The sequence below is a fragment of the Propithecus coquereli genome, unplaced genomic scaffold (assembly GCF_000956105.1).
Source record: "Propithecus coquereli isolate 6110/MARCELLA unplaced genomic scaffold, Pcoq_1.0 Scaffold104, whole genome shotgun sequence".
In the NCBI taxonomy this organism is placed as follows: domain Eukaryota; kingdom Metazoa; phylum Chordata; class Mammalia; order Primates; family Indriidae; genus Propithecus; species Propithecus coquereli.
The window spans coordinates 3,996,932-4,021,302 of NW_012134303.1; the positions used below are offsets into that span (position 1 = coordinate 3,996,932).

Sequence of the window (24,371 nt, forward strand, 5' to 3'; positions counted from 1 at the left end):
AAAAAAAAAAAAAAAAAAGAAAATAGGGCAGTATAGATTACTTTTTAAAGTGTCCATTCAAAATTGCTAAAATTAAGTATTTGTGTAAAGCCTTTTGTTATCTATAAATTTTACTTATACGGAACATCTAATTCCCTGACAATACCAAATAAAGAAAGGCATTACTGTAGTTAATTAAGAGACTGCCAAGTCAAACAATGCAATAGCAAATAATTAATTAGGTTAAAAATGAGTAAAAGCCCTGAATAGACATTTCTCAAAAGAAGACATACAAGTGGCTAATAGGCATATGAAAAAGTGTCAATATCAGTAATCATCAGGGTAATGCAAATCTAAACTACTATGAGATATCACCTCATCCGAGTTAGAATGCTTATTAAAAAGACAAAAAATAACAAATGCTGGCAAGGATACAAAAAAAGGGAACTCTTCTACACTATCGGTGGGAATGTAAATTAGTACAGCCATTATGGAAAACAGTATGAAGGTTCCTCAAAAAATTAAAAACAGAACTACCATATTTCCCAGCAATCCCATTACAGATTATATATCAAAAGGAAATGCTGTTCAGCCATGAAATAGAATGAAATCCTGTCATTTGTGGCAACATGTATGAGGACGTTATGTTAAATGAAATAAGTCAGGCACAGAAAGACAAACACCGTATGATCTCATTTGTATATGGAATCTTAAAAAGTTGATTTCACAGAAGTAGAAAGTCGAATAGTAGTTACTGGAGGCAGGGGAAGGTTGGTCAATGAGTACAAAGCTACAGTTAGACAGGAAGAATAAGGTTTGGTGTTCTGTTACACAGTAGGGTGACTATAGCAAATAACAATATAGTGTATATTTTACGATAACTAGAAGAAAAGATTTTGAATGTTGTCACCACAAAGAAATGAAAAATGTTTAAAGTGATGGATATGGTAATTACGCCATTTGATCATTATACTGTGTATACATGCATTGACAATCGCATTGTACCCCATAAATATATACAATTATTATGTGTCAGTTATATTAATAAATTTTTAAAAAGAGACTGCCTCTGCCCCAAAGCAGTTCTTAATTTAGAAAGGGATTAAGGCATGCCAATTGAAATGCAAAGCACAGTGAAGTAATAGATAGAGGTTAAAAACCGAGTGGGGGGTGGGGGGAGAAGGAACGTTTACTTTCTCATTTGGAACTTGGGGAAACTATAGGAGTTTGAGCTGGGACTTGACAAGCAGACAAGCAGAAGAGGGGGAGGAGTGTCAGAGTGGATATAGGGCATTTTAGGCTGAGGGCACAGAATGAACAAAGAGAGTTTTGGAAAGTTAGTGACAATCCCATGTGGCTGGATCTGAGTATTCATGAAGTGAGGTACAGTGGAGATATATCAAACTGGCAAGGTCAATTGAGGCCAAATCATATAAGGCTTTAAATGCTAGGCCAAAGAGTCAGACTTTAATGAGTAATAAGGAGCCATTAAAGACTCCTGAGCAAGGGAAGAGGCATGATCCAACCAAGTGATGGCAAAAGTCAAATAGGAAGATAAACTTTGATGAAAGTTTAAGGGAGGGGGAATACTGGATAGAGGGTGACCAGTTAGGAGGTTACTGAAATAGTTTAGGCAAGGAAATTATGAGGGCCTATATTAAGGCAGCAGGAATAGAAAGAAGGATCTGATAATGGGAGATACCAAGGAAGTAAGTAGCATGGGCATGGCTGACTAGGTGAGCAGTGAGGATTCAAATATGATTCTGAGCTTACTAAACCAGGTGATCAGAAGTGTTGGGACGCCATTAATGTGATTGGGAATAGTGGAGGGGGAGCAGTTTTTAGATAGTTGCAAGGGTGTGCAGGGAGATAGATCATAATGCTTAGAAATAGATTTTTTATATGATTAGAAAGTTAATTCAGTAGATTTTTCATATTTGGACTATATATAGCATGTATGAATATGAATTGTGGGGATTGAAACACAGCATTGTATCTAAGATGTAGACGATGTACATTTCTTGATCATCCTTGTTTTTTAATCTCCATCTGACCACAATGGCTAGTATATTCCTGAATATTCACCCCTGCCACCCACCTCATATCTTCTAAAAGAATAAAAACTATTTATATTAGTCAGAAAAAAAATACTAGAAGGCCACATCTGTGATTTTTTTAAAAAATCTTTTAAATTATAATATATTCCAGAGCCTGATTTTTAAAATTCTCTATGCTTTCAAAGATTATACAGGTTACAATATCAGAAATGAATGCTAGGTTATATAATTAATCAAAACTTTATAACCACACATTTTCTTGAGAGACGGCTTGTAGAAAAAAGACAAATAATGTCTGTACTTTTAGTGCCATGGCTAGAAATTTAAGACCCCCCAATAAGTAGGAAAAAAAGCCACTCTCTTGCAAAATTACCAATTTTCCAGACACATAAGGGATATTTGGGTTATAAAGTGATATTGGAAGAAGATACAACAGAAGGTATCTACATTTTAGAATCCTTCACTCCCCATTGCTTTTGAGATTTTTCACCCATGTAAATGAGAAAAGAGTGAGTCATTAACCTCTGTCAAACTGAGTGATCACACATGAGTCAGTAAAGTTAAAAAAGGGTTTAACTAAATGGCTATCATATGTAAAAATAGTATCTTTTGGAACTTTAAGCATCTGTAATAATACCCTTTAAATATATTTTTTAATTAATAACTTCAAATAAGGAGACAATCTTAGCTAGCATACTGTGAGATATTTCTTTTTGGCCTTATCTTTTGAAGACTTTGGCCACTGGGCACCGTAAATTTAAGGGATTACTTGGGTAATAATTCTACTATGTACATAACCATTTAAGGTTCATATTCTTAACTTGATCATCAGAAATGTGAATACTATTTTAATATTGTACTTTTGTGTTTAATTTCTAGTCCAAAGGTCCTTTCAGAGTCGTGGGGGTGTGTATTTTATTCCAGATTGGAGTTTGATCATTAACCTTGATTAGCACCTGGACCTAATATCAGTGGGAGGTTTTTCTGGTTGTCAACACCTTAACATTCAAAGAGCTCTATTCTTTTGTATAACATTGTTGGTCTTAGGTCATATAAACAAGATAGAATATAAACCTTGATAAGCATTGGAAAGGCATGAGCAGCCTGACATTCTCACAACATTGGGAAAGATAATGTTTGTCCTTTATTTTTTTCCACAAAACTTACATATTTATTTGGTGGTAGAGAGGGAGGTATTATAGATATTAGGCCTTTAGCAATAAGCTTAGTCTAATTTCAGGCTTGTGTTAATGGACTGAATAGAAACTTCCATTTCTATCAATTCTATGTGTTATCTTCATTGCTAACCTTGTCCGGTCTGTGTAAAACCTTAGAACACCTTGGACAAATTTTATATTGCTTGCGAAGGTATAGAAAAATGGCACATCATGGACATATATAAAGGTTGTACATTTAGGCTTGTAAACATTATTTGTCTCAAATTACTATCCTGATATGTAAATCCTTACACATGTTAGTAATGAGATGATGTGATAGTCTGTCACTTATATTGGGGAATGTACAGTTAAATATTTCCATATTTCCCAAATCTCAGATTCCCTAGAATATAAGCCCTATTTTCTACGATCCGTAGGGCTATTTATTTGTCTTTAAGCCAGCCATCATTTAAGATGCAAATTGGGCCTCAAAGGCAAAAATGTTGAATTATAGGTAGTTAACCTGAAGAAGAGGGAGGTATTTGTTATATGTAATAGCTTCCCTATTAAACTATGAGTTCAGTAAGATCAGTAACCAAATCTCATGCATGTTTATATCCCCTACAACTTTTATATATATAGTAGGTGCTCAAAAATGTTAACTGAATGAATATCTTTCCTTTGTCTCATTGAGACTCATTTAAAATCATTTCAAGAGACTCACTTAACTCATAAAGATTCTTTTAGCAATTGGATTTTTATACTAAGAATGCTTTACCAAACTAAAACTGAATTTATTTTCTTTTACAGGTGCAGGAGACATTGTTGCAATCATGATTGGCAATCTGAAAGGCACAAAAATTCTACAGTCTATTCAAAGAGGCATACAAGTAACAATGGTCATTGAAGTAGGGAAAAAACATGGCCCTTGGGTGAACCACTACTCGATTTTTTTCGTTTCTGTGTCCTTTTTTATTATTACGGCAGCAACCGTGGGCTATTTTATCTTTTATTCTGCTCGAAGATTGCGGAATGCAAGAGCTCAAAGCAGGAAGCAGGTTTGTAATGGTCCTTTCTTCCAATTTTAAAATATTTTTACTGCTTTAATTGTAGTTTCAGTGTCATGCATTTTAATATACTTTACTTGTTAGACAATGATCTGTGCGTACATTTAATGAAATATGGTAGTTTTTAAAACTATGTCAGCTTTTATCTTCTCAAATCTTTTATTTTCTATATTTGTCAAGGAACTCAATCTTGCCTGATTAAATCTTCTAACACCTCAGTAGGGAGCACAGCCAGCATTTAATTATATATGGGTGTAAATACATATGTTCTATTAAATAAACATTTTTTCTAAATTACAAAAGCATATCTATTCAATGTAGAAAATTTAGAAATTAGAAGGTACAGAACAAAAACCTTTCACCTAAAACCTAATATAACAGTATAACTGTGGTCACTGCCAAGGGTAACCACTGTTATTTTACATGTATGTGTATATTTGCATGTGGGGGTGGGGCTGCAAAAAGACTAGGGTGAATATCATGGAAGGCAGGTTTACAGCTCTAATTGTGCATGATATAGTGCTAGGCTCCAAACAGGGTCACATAGTCATAATTTCTACCATACTATACCATTGTGTAAAAAGGTGCAAAGTATAGACATAATAGAGCAAAAATTCCAAAGCATTATTGAACAGGGAAGTACTGGTGGTTGTAGATGTGGAAGTACTCTTGATTGCTTCTATTTCTTCATTGATCCCTTCGTCTTTAAACTGTCCCTCACCCCCCTGATATCCTCACTTCTCTCCTTACCCAGCTTAAATTCCATGGTTACTCCCATGCATACATCTTCAGTTCCCTTGGCCCTTCTCTCTCTTTGTTATACTTGCTGGCAAAACCCAACCCTAGTTAAATACTACTTCCCACCTGTTCTATGATTATACCTTGCACAGCTGAAGTAGCAGAAAAACATATATAGCTATACTGACTGATCACATTTTAAATTTATGACCACAAACTCAGAGTGGGCCCTTAATGCTGCCTAGGAATCACACTATGTTTTCTTAGCCATATACACTCCTACTTTTGTGTTATTCTTTATTCCTCTTTTTTTCTCACTTCCCATATAAACTCTATCAGCAAATCTTCTTGGTTCTACCCTCACTATATATCCAGAACCCACTTTTTTGACTTATCATACCTGTTCCTTTTTGCATAAACCTCCAACTATACTCTCAACTTGAATCTCATTCCTCTGAGAAAATTGAAACAATCGAGTACCCACATCTACCCATCTGTCTGCATCAGAGTATATCCTATTTCTCTGCCTTGTCTTCTGTTATTATGGATGAACTGCTTCCTTGCAAAGGCCAGCTCTTTCATTCATGTACAGGATTCTTTTTGTCTTTTGTATACTCAAGGACATCACTCCAGAAATTGTTTTCTCTCACTCTCCTACTTTAACAATTTCTCCCTCCCCTCTGGATCTTTCCCATCAATACATAAACATACTATTATTGCTCCCATTTTCAAAAGATTTTCTCTTGACCCTAGGCCAGAAACCTAGGAGTTATTCTTTATTCCTCTTTTTTTTCTCACGTTCCATATAAACTCCATGAGCAAAAATCCTCTTGGTTCTACCCTCATTATATATCTAGAACTTGATTTTTTTCACCACCTCCGTTACTTCCACCCTGGTCCAAGCCACTATGATTTCTTACCTCCTCCCAACTTCAGGTATTCTCAACACAACAGGAGAATGGTGTGCAACTTCTCCGGAATGCTCAGTAGGGATTTAATGCTTTCAGATGATCTTACAGTGGAGGCAACAGAATAAATTTTTATATGTACTGAGAAGTTTTTGCAAAGGCATTGAAATTCTGGATATTTCATGTGCTGTTTCTTTAATAAGCAAAAAAGAACACAATTTAGGAGGTTGGGGGAGGAGTGAGGATTTCTATATAGCAAGAAAGTTAATTGAATTTAGGAATAGATGAGAAATTGAAATTTTATTATAAAAACTTCATAAAGGTTAGGTACTGGCATATGGTAATAAGTGATGGTTATCTCAGTGCTTAAAGTTAATTGACTTCTGTTCTTCTCCTCAAAGAATCAGCTTATCACATTGGTGACAGGTTCAGCCTGTTACTAGCTGTAGTCAAAAGGATGTTTAAAATTCCTGTGCCAGGCCACTCAATAGTTTCACACTGTGTTAATATTTGACATTTGTATATTGTGCTGTTTTTATCTGTGAGGTTGGAAAGAAATTGGTATCCAGTATGACTAATCAAAGGTTATAGTTAAACAATGACAAGAGTGTTTGGTTTGTGCATGTTCATGGTGGGGTATGTGTTTCTGTATTCTCAGTACTATAATAAACCTTTAACATGGTGTTAAATCCCATCAGCAAGTAATAAGGTTTATAAAGAACTTTGCCTAGTATTATACAAGGCAAAGTTCTTGTCTCATGTTCATTTAATTTTCAGTTCATAATATATTTTATGAAAATTAACCTCTGTAGAAATGGTCAAGAATAGCATTAAAATTTCTCATCTATTAGAGAAGGCTTTTGGAAGGGCTATTTATTTTATTACTTAATGGACTATATCTGTTTATCCTTTGGGGGTTAAGAGATTAAATATATGGTTTATAATCCCTTTTGCTTATATATATTTGAGAGTACTAGAATGTCATGACTTCCTATTTAATTTTAAAAGGTAGAGCTTAATGCATATGCTATTTATAACTATCACTGAACATTTACCTGCATTATCTCCATTTTACTGGTAGAAATGGTGATGAAGCTAAGTTATGGAACTTACCTTCATTAGAATATTAGGAAAAAATGCTAAGCCTAGGTATACTGTTAAAAACAAATATTAGGGAAAATTAATATATTCAGGAATTCCTTCTGAAGATTATGATACATAGTTTATAATGTCAGGCTAACTGATAACTGCGTAATCGTAAATTTTGATGCCTGAATGGTCAGATGAGCCCCCCCAAACGTAGTGGCCTAACATGCCATAGTGTAATGTATAAGAACATACATCATCCCTGTTTTGGGGGATGGAAAGCTTTTAAATAGGATGAAAAGTATTTGTAGGTTATGAATAAAAATAACATATTAGGCATTACAGGATTTGTATCCCCACTGAGAACAACCCTAACTTGATACAAGGAAGATTATAGGAAACCTTGTGGCATACTCACACTAAACTGCATTTGGGATGTGATACCAATGGAGAGTGATTGGTCTGACTTCTCACTGAACAAAAGGAAGCTCTTATAATGGGTCTCAGGATTTTTATATATTCACTTACTCTAATTTTATATTTATATCACTAATTCTTTTTTCCAGCTCTATTAACAAATATATATATTCAAGGTGTACAACATGATTTGATATGCATATACATTGTGAAATGATTACCATAATCAAATTAATTAGCATGTCCATCACTGCACATAGTTACCATTGTGTGTATATGTGTGTGTGTGTTTGGGTATGGTAGGACACTTAAGATCTACTCTCTTATCAAATTCAGGAAAACCGTGCTGTACATCAGATCTCCAAAACACGTTCATCTAAAAAAGTTGAACTCTCCCAGAATCAAAGGTGGGATCAAAAAATAAATGAATTAAAAATAAAATAAATAAAAATAAAAAAGTTGAACTCATAGAAGCAGAGAGCAGAACAGTGGTTGCCAGGGGATGGGAGGTGGGTAGGAAAAATGGGGAGATGTTGGTCAAAGGGTACAAACTTGCAGTTATATCACTAATTCTAAAGGTTTTGATTCTTTCTTTGAAAAAAGTTATAATCTGAGCTATAACCTATCTACTGAGTCAAATATCCCCCGTTTTTCAAACTTCTTCCTTACAGTGTGCATCCTTACACTGCTCATAGTGATCAACTTCATGGGAGTGATCTGCACTCTTATGTATCCCTTTATCTGTAGTTCTATAGATTTATGGGAAGCTGTTTTATAGCCTGTGCCTCCTCTTACCTGTATGAATACTTTCATTCATGCAAAAAACCCACAAATATTATGTATAAGTTTTATTGAACAAAACATTTCTTTCACTTTTCATATATACCTAAATAGCCACATGGCTCAGACATTGATTTTGTTCATAGGAATATATCTGAGGAAAAAAAAATCCACTTACTATAATTCTTGAGTTTTAGTATCTTGTGTCATAAACTCTTAGCCAAATTTTTATGAAAATGTTTATTTTTAAAAGGTGGTGAGTTAAGTACAAGAAAATCTAGTTTGCTTATATCTACCTTCCTTTCTTGCTTTTGCACACTCTGCCCCCCCGTCAAGTAATTAGGTTTGACTACATAACACACCTGATGTTATTCATGTGGGTTTCAGTTAAGCTAAAAGCTGAACACCCTGGGACCAAATACCATGCTGACAAAACACCAGCCTGAAACATATATTTTACCTAATTGGGTATAAATACTCAAATGAACTAGGTAGAATACCTTTGTGTTCACTATAATTTTAAAATTGAGCACCGAATAAAGAATAAGAATTGTTTTGACTTTTCATTTTCAGCACCAATAAATTCCCACTCAGAACCAAAAAATATATCTATAGCCGAGATTCTTCAGTGGAGCCATTGTAGCTTTTGATTAGTCAGAGTAGTGACAAAGCTTCTGTGGAAAATTGGCCAACAACCAGCTTCTTTGAATCACTGTTCAATTCTACTGCCAAATATTCTTAGACCAGGTATCTCTTAGGATTGCGGAGGAGGAGGGAAGAGGTGGCTGGTATAATACATTTGTTTTTAAAAATTTCGCAAATCACAGTAAGTAGCCAATTTAGGAAGAATTTTAAAATCAGATAATAGCTGACTTTGAGATTTTTTTTTTCTTTTTTCTTCCATTTATCTTCTTCACAAGGAATGTGAAGCCTTTTAAAGGCTTCTTTTCTATTACACAATGGAGGCAGTGTACTATCGTGGAGAGATCATGGGCTTTAAAGCCAGATAGAACCTGGGCTTGAATTGAATCATAGCTCTGCAGCTAACCAGCTGCCTGGACTTTAGTCTAGCTTCTGAACCTTACTTTTCTTGTCTATAAAACTTGGATATTAAAATACCTATTTCACAAGATCGTTAATGATTAAACAAGATGACACATGTAAAAAGCTTGGGGTTGAACCCGACACATGGTAGAGGCACAATAAATATTCTCTAAGCCTATCTTTTCCCAAATTTAGTGGAGTAGAGGCTTTTAATAAGTAAAACAGAGAAGTGTCTTAGATGAGAAAATCATGGAAGTCTTTTATTTTTTCTAAATTCAGAAAATATTTTTTGAGCACCTACTAGCCACTATAGAAAATTTATTTTAAAATGACTAAGGCCCAGTCCTCCAACTATTCACAATCTAGTAGGAGAAAAAGACATGTGAATAATACAGTTACAGAACAGGATAAGAGGTGGAAACAATATGCTATTGGAATTTACAAGATAAGAGAGAATTCTAATATGGTGGCAAGGCATTGGAAAAATACCCAATGTAATTTATATAATAATGTAGATGTATCATTGAAATTGTTTTTAAGGAATAAAATATAAATTAATGTTTGCATTGGGGCATGCTGTCTTTAAATGTTGAGGTATATCTGGGTACTCAAAAGTTGACTTAATATTGTCCAAACATATGTATTTAATATAAACTACTTGGTCCTAATGCTACTCTTATATTTCAGTTTTTTAGAGGAAGGAATGCATCTTGGAACTCTTCTATCCATGTGACAGTGAAATATTTTGAGTATTAATGGCAGTTTTGCAAGTGACTTTCATTCAAGCTCTAAAAATATAGTTCGTGCTTTTTACCAAAATCACTTGTCTTGCATCTATATTTAAAGAAAATGGCTATTTTCTTTATGTAAGCTCCATAGGAGCTATTTAAAATATCCAAATTTCCTTTTAAACAAATTTTTATTCCAAAGCTGCTTTGTAAAACATTAGTTTATGCTATGCTGCAACTTTTTTAGAGATCTTTTATAATCAAGTCCCTTGCTTAGTATCATCTGGCATGTTGGATTTTGCCCTATATGTTTTTTGTATTCTTCCCCTACCACCTTTTTTATGCATTCATTGTAATGTAAGTTCTACTATTCTCCTGGGCATAGACTCAGACATTACATATAAAGTTTCCCTTTTGATCCCATAGAATTTGTTGCCTAAACCTAAATCAGAAGTGCTTTAAAGACAACAAATGATTGTCAAAGACTTTTCATCAGCTACATTACTTACCTCCCCACCCATTTTCTCTTCTTGCTTTATTTTCTTTTCTCATTTGCATTTTTCTCCTCTAGATGCTTAAGTAGCTCATGGTCTATATGAAAAGAAAGTAGTATAGTTTGGATGTCTAGGCCAGGGCCAGGACCCTGCAGGCATACTGGTTGTTCACTGGAAGGATTGCCACGGTTTGACAGACCACAGAATCCAGCAGCTGGAAAAATGTCAAAAGATAGCTGAGTTATGGGTGATTATATTGTAATGACCTCTTGGAATGTGAAGAACAGAGTTCTAGTACCAGCTCTATTATTTAGAGGCTGCATGCCCCGTTAGATAAGTTATTTTACTTTTTCAAGCCTCTACTTGCTCATCTTTTTTTTTTTTTTTTTTGAGACAGAGTCTCACTCTGTTACCCAGGCTAGAGTGCTGTGGCTTCAGCCTAGCTCACAGCAACCTCAAACTCCTGGGCTCAAGCGATCCTCCTGCCTCAGCCTCCCGAGTCGCTGGGACTACAGGCGTGCGCCACCATGCCCGGCTAATTTTTTCTATATATATATTTTTAGTTGTCCAGATAATTTCTTTCTATTTTTAGTAGAAACAGGGTCTCACTCTTGCTCAGGCTGCTCTCGAACTCCTGAGCTCAAACAATCCGCCCGCCTTGGCCTCCCAGAGTGCTAGGATTACAGGCGTGAGCCACTGCACCCGGCCTCTTGCTCATCTTTAAAGTGAGGATATTACCTCCTTCAGGGGTTGTTGTGAGGATTAAATGAGATAATAGATACCAAAAATGATTTTAAACTAAACTGTATAAATATAAGGAAGTAGTAGTACTAGCTTTCTGCCCAAGCCATAGTCAAAACAGGTGGTTACCTTGATGTAACTCTGGTCTTCAGTGGGGCTGACCCTAACCAACGCCAATATTTTGAGCAAGGTATTCTTCTTTGGGCATCAGTTGTCTTATCTGTCAGATTAGATGTCAGGCTAGGTGATCCATAGATCTTAAGTGTATACTGTCACTCTGTTGTTTATTTATGATGCAAATAAAAAAATAGAAGGAAAGATATTTGTGCTGAAAATAAAGTTTAATCATAGGATTTCCTATTTAGCTCACAGTTACATTCCAAAATAGGAGTAAAAGGGCCTCTATTAGCACCTATTTACTTCCTAGGATCTAAGCCTTCATATTAACTGTTTCTTTTAAGCTTCTTTGCTGGTCAGGTAACAATCCGAGAGGCTTCTGCTGTTCCTGTGACAGCAAATAAATAGTTTGGCATTAAGCCAAATACCTTTCCCAAAATGATATATAGGAGAGACAGATTTGGGCATTAAGGAGATTCCACACATACTTATCGATTATTCCCTTCCAAAATATATTTGCTACAAATATGTATAGACATGTTATAAGTACCTGTTACACTTATTGATGAATAGTAGTTTATATTTTCATTTAATAAACATTTTATTGAGTGTCTACTGTGTGCCAGACATTATACTAAATACTTACATTATCTCTAGTTTAAATGTAACTTAAATGTCAGGTGGGGACTGTGCTGGGAATGGAAGTACATATAGAGGGATGAAAAATCTGTTTACGTTTTCACAATGACTCCTGATTCTGGGTGCCTGCTTTTTGCTGAATTGCTGCTAAGTTTGTTCATTTTACAGTTCAAAATAGGAAGACTGCTTATCATCTTGCTATGCTGCACATGCTGTCATTATAGTCTACACAGCATCAGCTCAGGTGTGATACCTTGCCTCTACTTCAATTTAGACATATATTGTATTCACTTGAGGCATTCGTGTATGTAGTAGATTTTAGTGAAGAGGAAGGAAAGATTTATTTGCAGCATCACATTGTAGCTTAAAATTAAAACCAAATATCTCATATCACCTGAGATTTTTTTCCACTTGCCAGTTCATCCCACATAGAGGGCAATCTCTCATTGATTCCTCTACTTGTAATGTTTCCCTCACCTCTTGGATTCCTCCCACACCCTAACTTCTCTTCTGACTCAGTTATGCATAATATTTTAGTCCTTATTCCATAAATAGGCCTGGGGCTTGCCTTTGTATATCCAGACTCATCTAGATATATGCTCAGTGAAACAAACAAAAAAGACAACCACTGTCAGAATCCATCCTCCTTATAAGGCAACAGTGGTTATAAACAGCATTTTTCCCCTAATACCAAACACTGTAAAGATTGGTATTATCCTCATTTTATAGATGAATAAAAAAGTTCAAAGAAGTAAATGACTTGTCCAGGTTTATTCATTTAGTAAGTGACAAAATGAGATTTTGAACCCAGATCCATTTGGATCAAATCCTGTGCACTTTCCACCAAACAAGACATTGGAAGAATTTGGAAAAGATACGTGTTAAGGTCCTCTGAGCTTGAAAATAGGAAGCTTGCTTTGAAAATTCATAGCACCCGAATCCACTTGGAGTAGGGACACATAGCTTTACCGTTACGGTTCCAAAGATTCTGTTTAAGAAAGTAGGAAAACATAATGAATGAAAAGTTTTAGTATTATAATTTGAAAAATCCTATCCGATATCAAGTAAATGAGATATTTATTATGGTTAATTAAATCTTATCCTTTGAAATTCATTTATATATTGACTTTTACCTGGTATTTATTAACCCTCTTTACCTTTTTCATCATACTTCTTTTAAAAAATAGTTTTCCTAATACCTTCTATTTTTTATTACAGAGGCAATTAAAGGCAGATGCTAAAAAAGCTATTGGAAGGCTTCAGATACGTACACTGAAACAAGGAGACAAGGTGCATTTATGACTTTTAAATGCTATTTGTTTTTTAAAAAAAAATGCTACCAAGCCATCGTTCAAGCCAAATGTTCTTTCCGAGTATGCTTTTCATTGACTTATAAATCTGGTTGACTTTTTAAATCTATTTGATGCTAGAGGTAGGCCCAATGATACTAAATCCTAATCCCTGGAACCTGTGAATGTTACCTTATATGGTAGAAAGGACTTTACTGATACGATTAAGTTAAGATCTTGAGATGGAGAGATTATCCTGGATTATCTGGTTGGGTCATAAGTATAATCACAGTGTCCCTATAAGAGGGAGGAAGAAGAAGATTTGACTACGGTACTGTAAGAGATATGACAAAGGAAGCAAGAGGTTGGAGTGACACGAGGAAGAGGCCATGAGCTGAGGAATGCAGATAGCCTCTAGAAGCTGGAAACAGTAAGAAAAGGGATTCTCCCCTGAAACCTCCAGAAGGAGCATAGTACTGTCAACACCTCAATTTTAGACTTCTCATCTCTAGAACAGTAAGAGAATAAAGTTGTGTTGTTTTAAGCAACTAAATTATAATAATTTACTACAGCAACAACAAGAAGCTAATACAATGCTTTGGTACAGCTTTGCTTGAACATCCATTTTCAGATTTAGGACAGTTGAAAACTACCGTTTATAGGTAAAACATGTATCACAAAAAAATAGCCATAGAACTTGTTGAAATAAAAAAGTATACCATTTATAATAGCACCAAAGCCATTAAATACTTATGTATAAATCTTACAAAATATATACAAGATCTATATGCTTAAAACTGCAAAACACTAATGAAAGAAAGAAATCAAGGAAGACCTAAATAAATGGAAAGATATACCATGTTCATGAGTCAGAATACTCACGTTGTTGTCAGTTCCCCCCAAACTAATCTATAGATTCAATGCAGCTGCAATTCAGATCCTAGTGGGATCTATTGTAGAAATTGACAGGCTGGTTCTAATATATGGAAAAGCAAAATAATTAGAATAAATAAAACAATTTTGATAAAGAAGCGCAACTTTGGATGAGTCATACCACCTGATTTGCAGAATTATTTTAAAGCTACAGTAGTCAAGGTAGTGTGGTATTGGGAAAGAATAGACTTATAGAGCAATGGAACAGAAGAGAGAGTCAAGAGATGGACCCACACATGTATGGTCAATTGAGTTTTGATAAAATTGCAAAGAGAATTCAATGAGGGAAGTATAGCCTTTTCAACAGGGTAGCCAATTGTTGGTTATCCATACACAACAATTGGATATCTATAAGCAAAAAAAAAAAGAATCTCTCTCAATCCATTCTTCATACTCTATATAAAAATTAACTCAATGGATCATAGACCTAAATATAAAACCTAGAACTATGAAATTTTTAGAAGAAAACTTTGGAGAAAAATATTTGCATGACTTGGGTTACACAGATATTTCTGAGATATGACACCAAAAATAAGTCCAGAAAAGAAAAAAATGACAAATTTGACTTTGTCAAAATTAAGAATTTATGCTCTTTGAAAAACACCATTAAGAGAAGAAAAGACAAGGTACAAACTGGAAGAAAATATTTGCAAATCACATATCTGTTAAAGGGCTGAGCCCAGAATATATAAAGAACTCTCAAAATTCAACAGTAAGAAAACAACCAACCTAATAAAAAATGGGCAAGAAAAACAGACACTTCACGAAAGAAAATATATGAATGGCAAATAAGCACATAAAAAGATGTAAACATAATTAGTCATTAAGGAAATACAAATTAAAACCACTAAACAAATTCATCAGAATGGCTAAAATAACTACAACTGAAAATACCAAGAGCTGGCCAAAATGTGGAGCAACTGGAATGCTCACAAATTTGCTGGGGAGAATGCAAAATGGCACAGCCACTTTGAAAAACAGTTCGGCAGTTCCTCATGAGGTTAAAAATACACTTAACATAGGACCCAACAATCTTACTACTAGATATTGCCAAAAACTAGAAAGAACCCAAATGTCCTCCAACTGGTAAATGGATAGACTGTGGTACATCTGTATCATGGTATACTATTTAGCAATAAAAAGGGGGGGAACCCTACTGATACATACAACAACATGGATGAGTCTCAAATGCATTATATGTATTAAGTGAAAAAAGCCAGACTCAAAGGCTACATAATGCATGATTCCATTTAAATGACATTCTGGAAAGGCTGATACTATAGGAACTGAAAACAGATCTGTGGTTGTCAGGGGCTGGGGGTAAAAGGAAGAGTTAACTACAAAGAGGTCTGAAGGAATTTGTTGGAGGTAATGGCACTATTCTATATCTTGATTGTGGTGGGGATTAAGTGACTGTATATGTTTGTCAAAAGTTGTAGAACTGTACAACAAAAGTGAATTTTACTGTGTATGAATTCTACCTTATTTTTTTAAATGAGAAAATATAGCTATACAACTTGTACAAATGGCATTTTATAAATTCTAAAATCAGGAAAAATAGTTTAAATCTGTACTACATGTTTCTCTTTATTCTGTTCCCCTTTCATTTCACTTTATTCTTTTTACCTTTTTTAAGTCTAAATAATTTTAAATCGTCTATGGAAATTTATGGTTACGTAGTCATTTAATGGTATAATGCTCCTTCTTCCATAGGAATTTATGCTGTTTAAATACGTATGTATACTGGTCTTGCTCTGTAGTTAATGTATTTTTTCTTATACTATTGGCTCTTAGGAAATCGGCCCCGATGGAGACAGTTGTGCTGTGTGTATTGAACTATATAAACCAAATGATTTGGTGCGCATCTTAACCTGCAAGTAAGTTTGATTTTCTTTTATATCATCAATAAAGAATAGCTGACCCCCAAAAAATGATTGTAGTGGAAGAAAACTATTTTGAATGTTTCCAAATTGATGTAAAGAAAGTGTTTATTTTTAATTTATTTTCATTTAAATATAGAAGAATGCTTTATTTTTTATCTTATTTATATCCCTGAAATTGGTATAAGTCTAATTGTAATGTGGTACAATTTGTTCTAAACTAATTCCATAGAAAACCAAGAACCTAGCCAGCACAATTTATATGTTATATATGTGTGTGTGTATATATTTATGGTATATATATATTTATACACACACACACACACATATAAGTTAGTACTAGATTATTTAATCTTAAATTCCTTCTAACAATCCCACTGAAAAAAAATAAAATTATTATCAGCGCCTATTTGGAAGTTTTTAGTTTTTTAAATTATCCCTCTCCTGAAGGTTGCTCTTCACACTCTTAGCTATTAAATATAGTAGTGGTGTTCTTGGAATGTATCACATTGCCTAAAGCATCAGTACTGTGTTGTACTCAATACTATTTTGTACTATATCACTGAGAATGACTGTGCCATCTAACAGGGAATGACAGGATAATTGTTTAAGATTTGAAATACTGACCAAAGTCTCAGGTCAGGTAGCATCTTAGCCATTTCCAAGTGAATACTGAAAATAGTTTTTCTTTTGAAGCTAGAATAATAAGGTATTCATATTTGAAAGTGCCGTATCATCTGCCTTATTATACCTACTTTACTAAGAACACAAAAAAGTGGATCATTTTGGACAAGAAACCTGATAACAAATCCCAGTTCAAAAGCATTTGGGAGTGAATCAGAAAAGTACTGTATTATGAAATTTCCAAATTTTGTTCCTGTGGCTCCTTCATTGTATTAATAGTGTGTTTAGAAAAGGCATCTATTCAGAGACTAAGTTACCAGAGTAACCTGTTAATATGTATTAGGCAAGGTATTGTTGCTATTTCACAAGTGATAATGAAATTACGTGTTTTTTTCCTTCATTAGCCATATTTTCCATAAGACATGTGTTGACCCATGGCTCTTAGAACACAGGACTTGCCCCATGTGCAAATGTGACATACTCAAAGCTTTGGGAATTGAGGTAAACATTGCTATGCTGTTTATATGCAGAATATATGCCTGGGCTTTCAGGAAAGTAACATCCTTATTTTTTAGCTAGTTATGTGCCATACTTACAGTTTATACTTAAAACTGTATTTACATATTTATATCATATTTACATCATAGAGACAGTGAGGTGCTATCTTGGACCACCTCCATTTTCCTTCTTCCTCCCTCCCTCTCCTCAAGTGTACTTTTATTTGGTCAGAATTTAAAATTATGACCATATAAACGACCAACTTGGCATCCCCCTTTCTGTGTTTTTATCTCTTGCTATTGCACAGTGACCAAACCTATAGTTGAATGTGCATGTATAATTTGAGAAAACATAATAAATTTTAAATTATAATTTTATATTTGGTAAATGAGAAAATGGCCTATTTTCAAGATACAACAGAAAGTCAAGCTCAACACAATCTTCTTGCCTTGAGAAGATGTGTAGACGATAGTGATTCTCACTTCCCCTAGAGGATAGTACGATTTTTTTTAGTGCCTACCTTGTATGAAGTGCTGGCATCACACAAATGAACATGTCAGATGTGAGAGCACTCTGCCTATAGCATCTTTCACCCCATTGGTGGACTCAGTTACTCTAACTGTGCTGACTGGGCCAGCAAGAGATTTTTGTAATTATCAGAAGGAATTGTAGGTTTAATAGGTTAAGAAACATTGCTCCAATAAGTCACCTATGAAGAAACTTTGTAATGCTGTGTCAAGGGAAAGCATGCACTCTGAGATCCTTTTAATTTGTTCAAATGCTTTCTGAAGGTGGATGTTGAAGATGGGTCCATGTCTTTACAAGTCCCTGTATCCAATGAAACTTCTAATAGTGCCTCCTCTCATGAAGAGGATAATCGCAGTGAGACTGCATCATCTGGATATGCTTCAGTACAGGGAGCAGATGAACCACCTCTGGAGGAACATGTGCAATCAGCAAGTAAGCAGCATACTGAGGGTCTGTGAGTGCCCTACAAATGATCCATTGTGGATCATACACCCACCTGAGTACTCCTGCGTTTTAGTATTTCTCATTCAGCCATTATCACATTCTCCATTCTTCTTCTACTCAAAATGATGCAATGAAGGATGCACCCTGTTAATATAAACATATTCAAATGTACCTTAAATAGATGAAATGCATCAGAAGTGGGGATTATTCTCAAATGAAAGATTAGAAAGCTTTTCTCTGATGCATATAAATATAGGCTTATTAACCACTTACAGAGGCTAAAGAGAAACTTTAAACTTCAGAAGCCATTGTTTATTGAAGATAAATCAGAAATTAAGATAAAGGAGTCCTGAAATGATAAAGTAGAATTCAATTTACAAAAACTTAATTTATACATAATTTCTCAGGAACCCATCTCTTGCAAATAGGAAACTGTTTAAGAATGGTATGTGCTGCCACCTGTTGACTATTTATCATGAAATGAACAAATCATTAGAAACTAAAATTTAAATTATTTTCAAAATTCATGTGAATTAGCACTGTACCTTAGTAATTTTATACCAATGGAGAAATTTTAGGAATTTTGTTACTTCAAAGTGATAACCCCTATAAAAATTATTTTCCCTGTTTTTAACCTCAACCTTTTTCATGTTTTTTTGTTTGAAAGTTTTTTCTCAATCTAATTTTGAGATAATAGGATGAATTGTGAAAGTTTCGGCTTCTTATGACATAAACCTTTGTCCTCCAAAGGCTTATCAGTACCATAGATTCCATTTCTGAAGATGTCACGAAGAACACTGCTACGCAAAAGCAAACCTTGTATTTCTTGTAATCTAATCTACAGACATTTCCTTGAGTATAGTCATAAGAATCTTAATCATCTGTGGATTATTCAGCCTGTAATTAATAATCATTGTCTATTTGTGCCAGATGATCTTGTGCTTGCATAATTGTGTGGTAACAGAATTCAGCTAAGGTAAAAGTACAGGATAATTTAATTTATTGCTAGTTTTTTTTTAAAAAAAAACACAAAATTCCAACTTACTCTTTTTGTGTCCTCTTGTTCTCATGGGCTGAGTGGTGGACAGAAGGGGTAAGCACAACAGATTTTGCAGAGAATTTGAAAAGCAAATGAAATGATGTCCATGTTCTTTCTCCTGTATTCTTCATCTGGATGAACGATAGTAACACTCACCCAGGTGCCCCAAACCAGACATTAGGGAGATCCTAGATTCTTCCCTCTTCCCCTTCCTATTGCTTCAACATCTGTTTTCTCAACTGTACCCCCTAATTTCTAGCCTTCATTCAACAGTCATCGTTTGAGCCATTATCTTCTCTCTGCCCATTCCTTCCATTCTTCCTCCCTCAAGAAATTGGAAGAGCTCAGTATAACTTCTCTTACTCCTTTAAAACTCACCCCTCTTTTTGGCTGAGTAGGGTGTCTCCTACCTGTAATGCTAGCACTTTGGGAGGCCAAGGCAGGAATATTGCTTGAGGCCAGGAGTTCGAGACCACCCCTTTTTAAAGTTCCTTTGGGTAGGGACAGTATCTTAGATCCACTGTTGTCTACCAAGCACCTAGCACAGCCTGTCTTGTAGTAAATACTCAATTTCCTGTTGAATGAATGACCACTTAGAACAGATTTAATCATGTCTGTGATTATATATTACTAGTTTGGGGATCTTGCATATTGATTTTTATGGTGATTGTAGATTTGCATAACTTTGTAAACCCACAATTAGTTCATGTCTGTGTGTCACATCATTAGGCTAAGTTCTATCAGAACACTGGATTTCAAACTTAAATACTCACTGAGTCACCTGGAGGACTTGTTAAAACAGAGGGGCCATCACCAGAGCTTCTGACTCAGTGGGTCTGAGGTGGGGCCTGAGAATTTTATTTCTAACAAGTTCCCATGTGATGCTGATGCTGCTGGTCCAGGGATCACATATTGAGAGCCATTGAAAAAGGGCCCTAGTTGTCAACCCTGGCTGCACCTTAGAATCACCTGGAGAGATTTAAAACCTTACTGATGCCTGGGCTCCACCTCAGAGCGGTTAAATCACAGTCCATGGGGGGTGGGGGGGAGGGTAAGGTCCAGGCACAGGTGTTATTTTTTATTTTAATTTTGAAATAACTTCAGACTGACTGACAAAAAGTTTCAAATATAGTACAAAGAATGCCTGTATACCCTTTACCCAGCTTCTCCGAATGCTAACATCTTACATAACCATATACAATTATCAAAAGCAGGAAGTTAACCAATAAAATGTTATTAACTACAGACCTTACTCAAATTTCACCAATTGACCCACTAATGTCCTTTTTCTGTCCAGGATCTCACACTGCATTTTAATTGCCATGTCTCCATAAAGACTACCTCTCAGTTACTTTGTAGAATGTTCCTCAATTTGGGTTTGTCTGCTGTTTCCCAGCGATTAAACTCATTGTCCGTTTCTGGCAAAAACGCCACAGAAGTGATGCTGTGCCCTTCTCAGTGCGCCATATTACATCATGAAGCACATGTCTGAGTCCTGTTACTGATGATTCAAACTTTGCTCACTTGGTTAAGTGGTTTCTGCCAGGTTTCTCCCTTTAAAGGTAGAATTTTTTCCCTTTGTAATTATTGAATAGCCTATGCAGAGACACTTGGAGACTATGAAAATATCCTGTTTCTCATCACACTTCTACCCACTAGTTTTAGCGATCATTGATGTTTCTTGCTTGCAGTAATTATTGTGGAAGTGTTTGCCAAATGGTGATTTTCTATTTCTATCATTCTTTCTTTTTTTGAGGAGGGGGACAGAGTCTCACTCTGTTGCCCGGACTAGAGTGCCGTGGCATCAGCCTAGCTCACAGCAACCTCAAACTCCTGGGCTCTAGCAATCCTCCTGCCTCAGCCTCCCAAGTAGCTGGGACTATAGGCATGTGCCATCGTGCCTGGCTAATTTTTTCTGTATGTTTTTAGTTGTCCAGCTAATTTCTTTCTATTTTCTTAGTAGAGACGGGGTCTCGCTCTTGCTCAGAGCTGGCCTCTAACTCCTGAGCTCAAACGATCCACCCACCTTGGCCTCCCAGAGTGCTAGGATTACAGGCATGAGCCACCATGCCCAGCCTATTTCTATCATTCTTTCTATATTTACTGATTAAGCCTTTAATGTGAGGAAGAGCTATTCCTTCTCCTCCGTTTATTTATTCAATTATTTATTATTAATAGTGTGGGATCATAGTTTTCTTTCCATTCTATAATATAGTCTCATGATTTATCCACTGCTCATATCATCCTAGATTTGGTCATTGGGAACTCATTCAAGTTGGTTTCTGTGCTCTTTCAACTGCTTTACTTTCTGGTACCGCAAGATGTTCTAGGTCTTAGATTGGCCAACTTTTTCTGTAAAGGGAAAGATAGTAAATACCTTAGGCTTTGAAGGCTATATGTCTCTGTTTCATACTTTCCTTTTTGGTTCATTTGTTTTATAACCTTTTAAAACCTTGAAAACCACTTTTAGATATGGTTTGTAGGCTATAGTTTGATGGCCCCTAGGCTAAAATCTAGGTTAATCTTGTACTCTCCCTGGCCTATGCCTAGAATCAGCCATTTTTTCAGGGGGACTTCTACTGGAAAAATGGTTTTTCAAAACCAAGATCTGGGCACTAGGCATGCTTAGTGCTACTAGGGCATCACTGCTATTGGCCCTGTCAACGAACAAGGCTAGGAAATATATGTATTTACTCACACAGATATACACACACATCTACATCTATTTCTTTATCATCCATCTATCTGAAAAACAGTGAGCTTATACTGATACATCGGATTCCAGTCCAATACCACAGGGTTCATCCTAGTCTCCCCCTTTCCTTATTGTAATTATTTTCTCCGACAGCGAAAGGAGAAAGCCTCTCCTAATCCACAATATATTTACTTATTTGTTCAATTGTAGAATACACATAGAATAGTTCCAGCATTGCTAACTCATACCCCTGTGTAAAACAATTTCACTAACTAGTGTACAGTTCTTTTTGTTTTCAGTCTTATAGGTTAGAATCAAAATACTGTTTTCCAAAGTTATTTAAGTTTAGTTCTTTTCTTCCCCCCCTCTTCAGAATGATTACATATTTCATTTGTGATACAATTAGGTTCATTTATTATTGTTTATAGTCCATTTGGGGCACCCACCCCACTTCCTGGTTGATTTTTAAAAATCTCTCTATATGTGTTTGTATGTGAAGAGCATTGGTAATTTTTTAAAGTGCCCAGGTGAGTGAAATGTGTAGAAGAAGATGTAACTTTTGCTCTTAAGGAGGCTATAATCTAGGTAGAAATAAGCACACATACATGATTCAAAAAAGTAATTATAAATCAGTGATAATGCCATATGTGCTTTATGTACGATATAGCATAAATCATATAATTACTAAAGGTACAAGGAATTAGTATAATAATCAGAGTATGATGAAATTAGATAAGAAAGTCATTTTGGAAATGAATGTTGAATTTTGTTTTAAAAGAAGAGAGGGGTGAAATTATCCTAAAATTGCCATTTCTTTTTAAAGATGAAAATCTACAGCTGGTAAACCATGAAGCAAATTCCGTGGCGGTGGATGTCATTCCTCATGTTGACAACCCAACCTTTGAAGAAGATGAAGCTCCTGATCAAGAGACTGTTGTTCGCGAAATTAAATCATAAAATCTGTGTCAATAGAAAACTTGAACCGTTAATAATAACAGAACTGCCAATCAGGGCCTAGTTTGTTATTAATGAACTGGATAAATTTAATAAAATAAGAATGATGCTGAAAGTGCTGAGATGACTAATATTATGCTATAGTTAAATGGCTTAAAATATTTAACCTATTAACTTTTTTCCACAAACTCATTATAATGTTTTTCATAGGCAAGTTTCCTCTCAATAGTGATAGCAACATTTTTAAACATTCAAAACTCTCTTCAAGGAGTCACATTTTTCATTTATAACAATTTTCTTATAAAAACATATTGCTTTTAAAATGTGGAGTAGCTATAATCTATTTTATGGTAGTATCCTAATTAAAAATAATAATACTTTAGCTTGGGCTATATGTGTCAGGGTTTTTCTCCAGGTGCTTATAATGATCTGGAATTGTAATGTAAAAAGCAATGCAAACTTAGGCTAGTACTTCATGAAATGTCTATTTAAGCTACATTAAGTTAATAGAACAAGTTTAAAGCAAAATATTCATTTTAACTTTTTCTTGTTTTTAAAATTAGGCTAAATGTACTTCATGTGAGTGTCGAGTATAGTTTATCAGAGAATATGGACTGAATTGATTGGTATATTAGTGACACCAATTTGATACAAGATTATAGACAAAAAGCTTCCTTACAAAAATACTGTGTAACTATTTCTCAAACTTGGGAGATTTTCAAAAGCACAGTATATAAATTACCAAACTATTTGAAAATGGTAATGACAGAGTAAGTCATACAAAAATTGGTAATTGATCTTTGTGCATGAATTAGTCTACAGCAAATGTCCTGTAAAATTAGTCTGTAGGAAATGTTTTTCCAAATAATGTTGACTTTAAAAATTGAGTTTACATTTGACCTAAATGGGCTAAAATTACATTAGATAAACTAAAATTCTGTCCATATAGCTATGAATTTTGTGAACGCATTTTCTTGTGGTTTGAAAAAGAATGGGGAGGGGGGAGAATTCCAGGTGCCTTAATCTAAAGTTTGAAGCTTCATCCACCAAAGTTAAATAGATCTATTTAAAAATGCACTTTATTTGTATTCTGCGTGGCTTATCTTTTCTTTTAGAGTTTTGTTTTCAGTGCAAATTCCAGCAGAATTTAGGCAAAAACAGAACAGACATGTATTTTTGTTTGCTGAATATAGAATGGATGGAACCATTGCATTCTTGTACACTGATTTGAAATGATGTAAATATGTCCTGATTTGTACTGATTCTCTTTAAATATAAAATGTAAATAAAATATTCCAATAAAAATGTTTGAGTCTGATGTACAGTTTAGCTGTCATATACTAACTTTTCATATATAATATGCCTGGATTTGGGAGAGAAAAATGGTTTATGTAAATGATCAGTGATATATTTGATCAAGAGAAACTAAAATTTAGTATGATATGTATTTACATATTTCATTACAGAGAGTAACTGCTATTGTAATATCACTGAACTTATGATGAATTATTTTACGTGTCAGCAAAGTAAATAAT

The 24,371-nt window shown here is 34.8% G+C and overlaps 1 protein-coding gene across 2 annotated transcripts in view; it reads left to right on the top strand.

The window, feature by feature from the left end:
* Positions 1 to 24,165, top strand: part of RNF128 (ring finger protein 128, E3 ubiquitin protein ligase) — an 82,167-nt gene extending 58,002 nt beyond the window's left edge. For both annotated transcript variants that reach the window (XM_012645594.1, XM_012645587.1), the window contains exons 2-7: positions 4,004 to 4,251; positions 13,171 to 13,242; positions 15,969 to 16,051; positions 17,083 to 17,179; positions 17,968 to 18,136; positions 22,706 to 24,165. In XM_012645594.1, the coding sequence (XP_012501048.1) occupies positions 4,004 to 4,251; positions 13,171 to 13,242; positions 15,969 to 16,051; positions 17,083 to 17,179; positions 17,968 to 18,136; positions 22,706 to 22,839 (803 nt within the window). In that variant the 3' untranslated portion in view covers positions 22,840 to 24,165. The remainder of the gene's footprint in view (positions 1 to 4,003; positions 4,252 to 13,170; positions 13,243 to 15,968; positions 16,052 to 17,082; positions 17,180 to 17,967; positions 18,137 to 22,705) is intronic.
* The last annotated feature ends 206 nt before the right edge of the window (positions 24,166 to 24,371 follow it).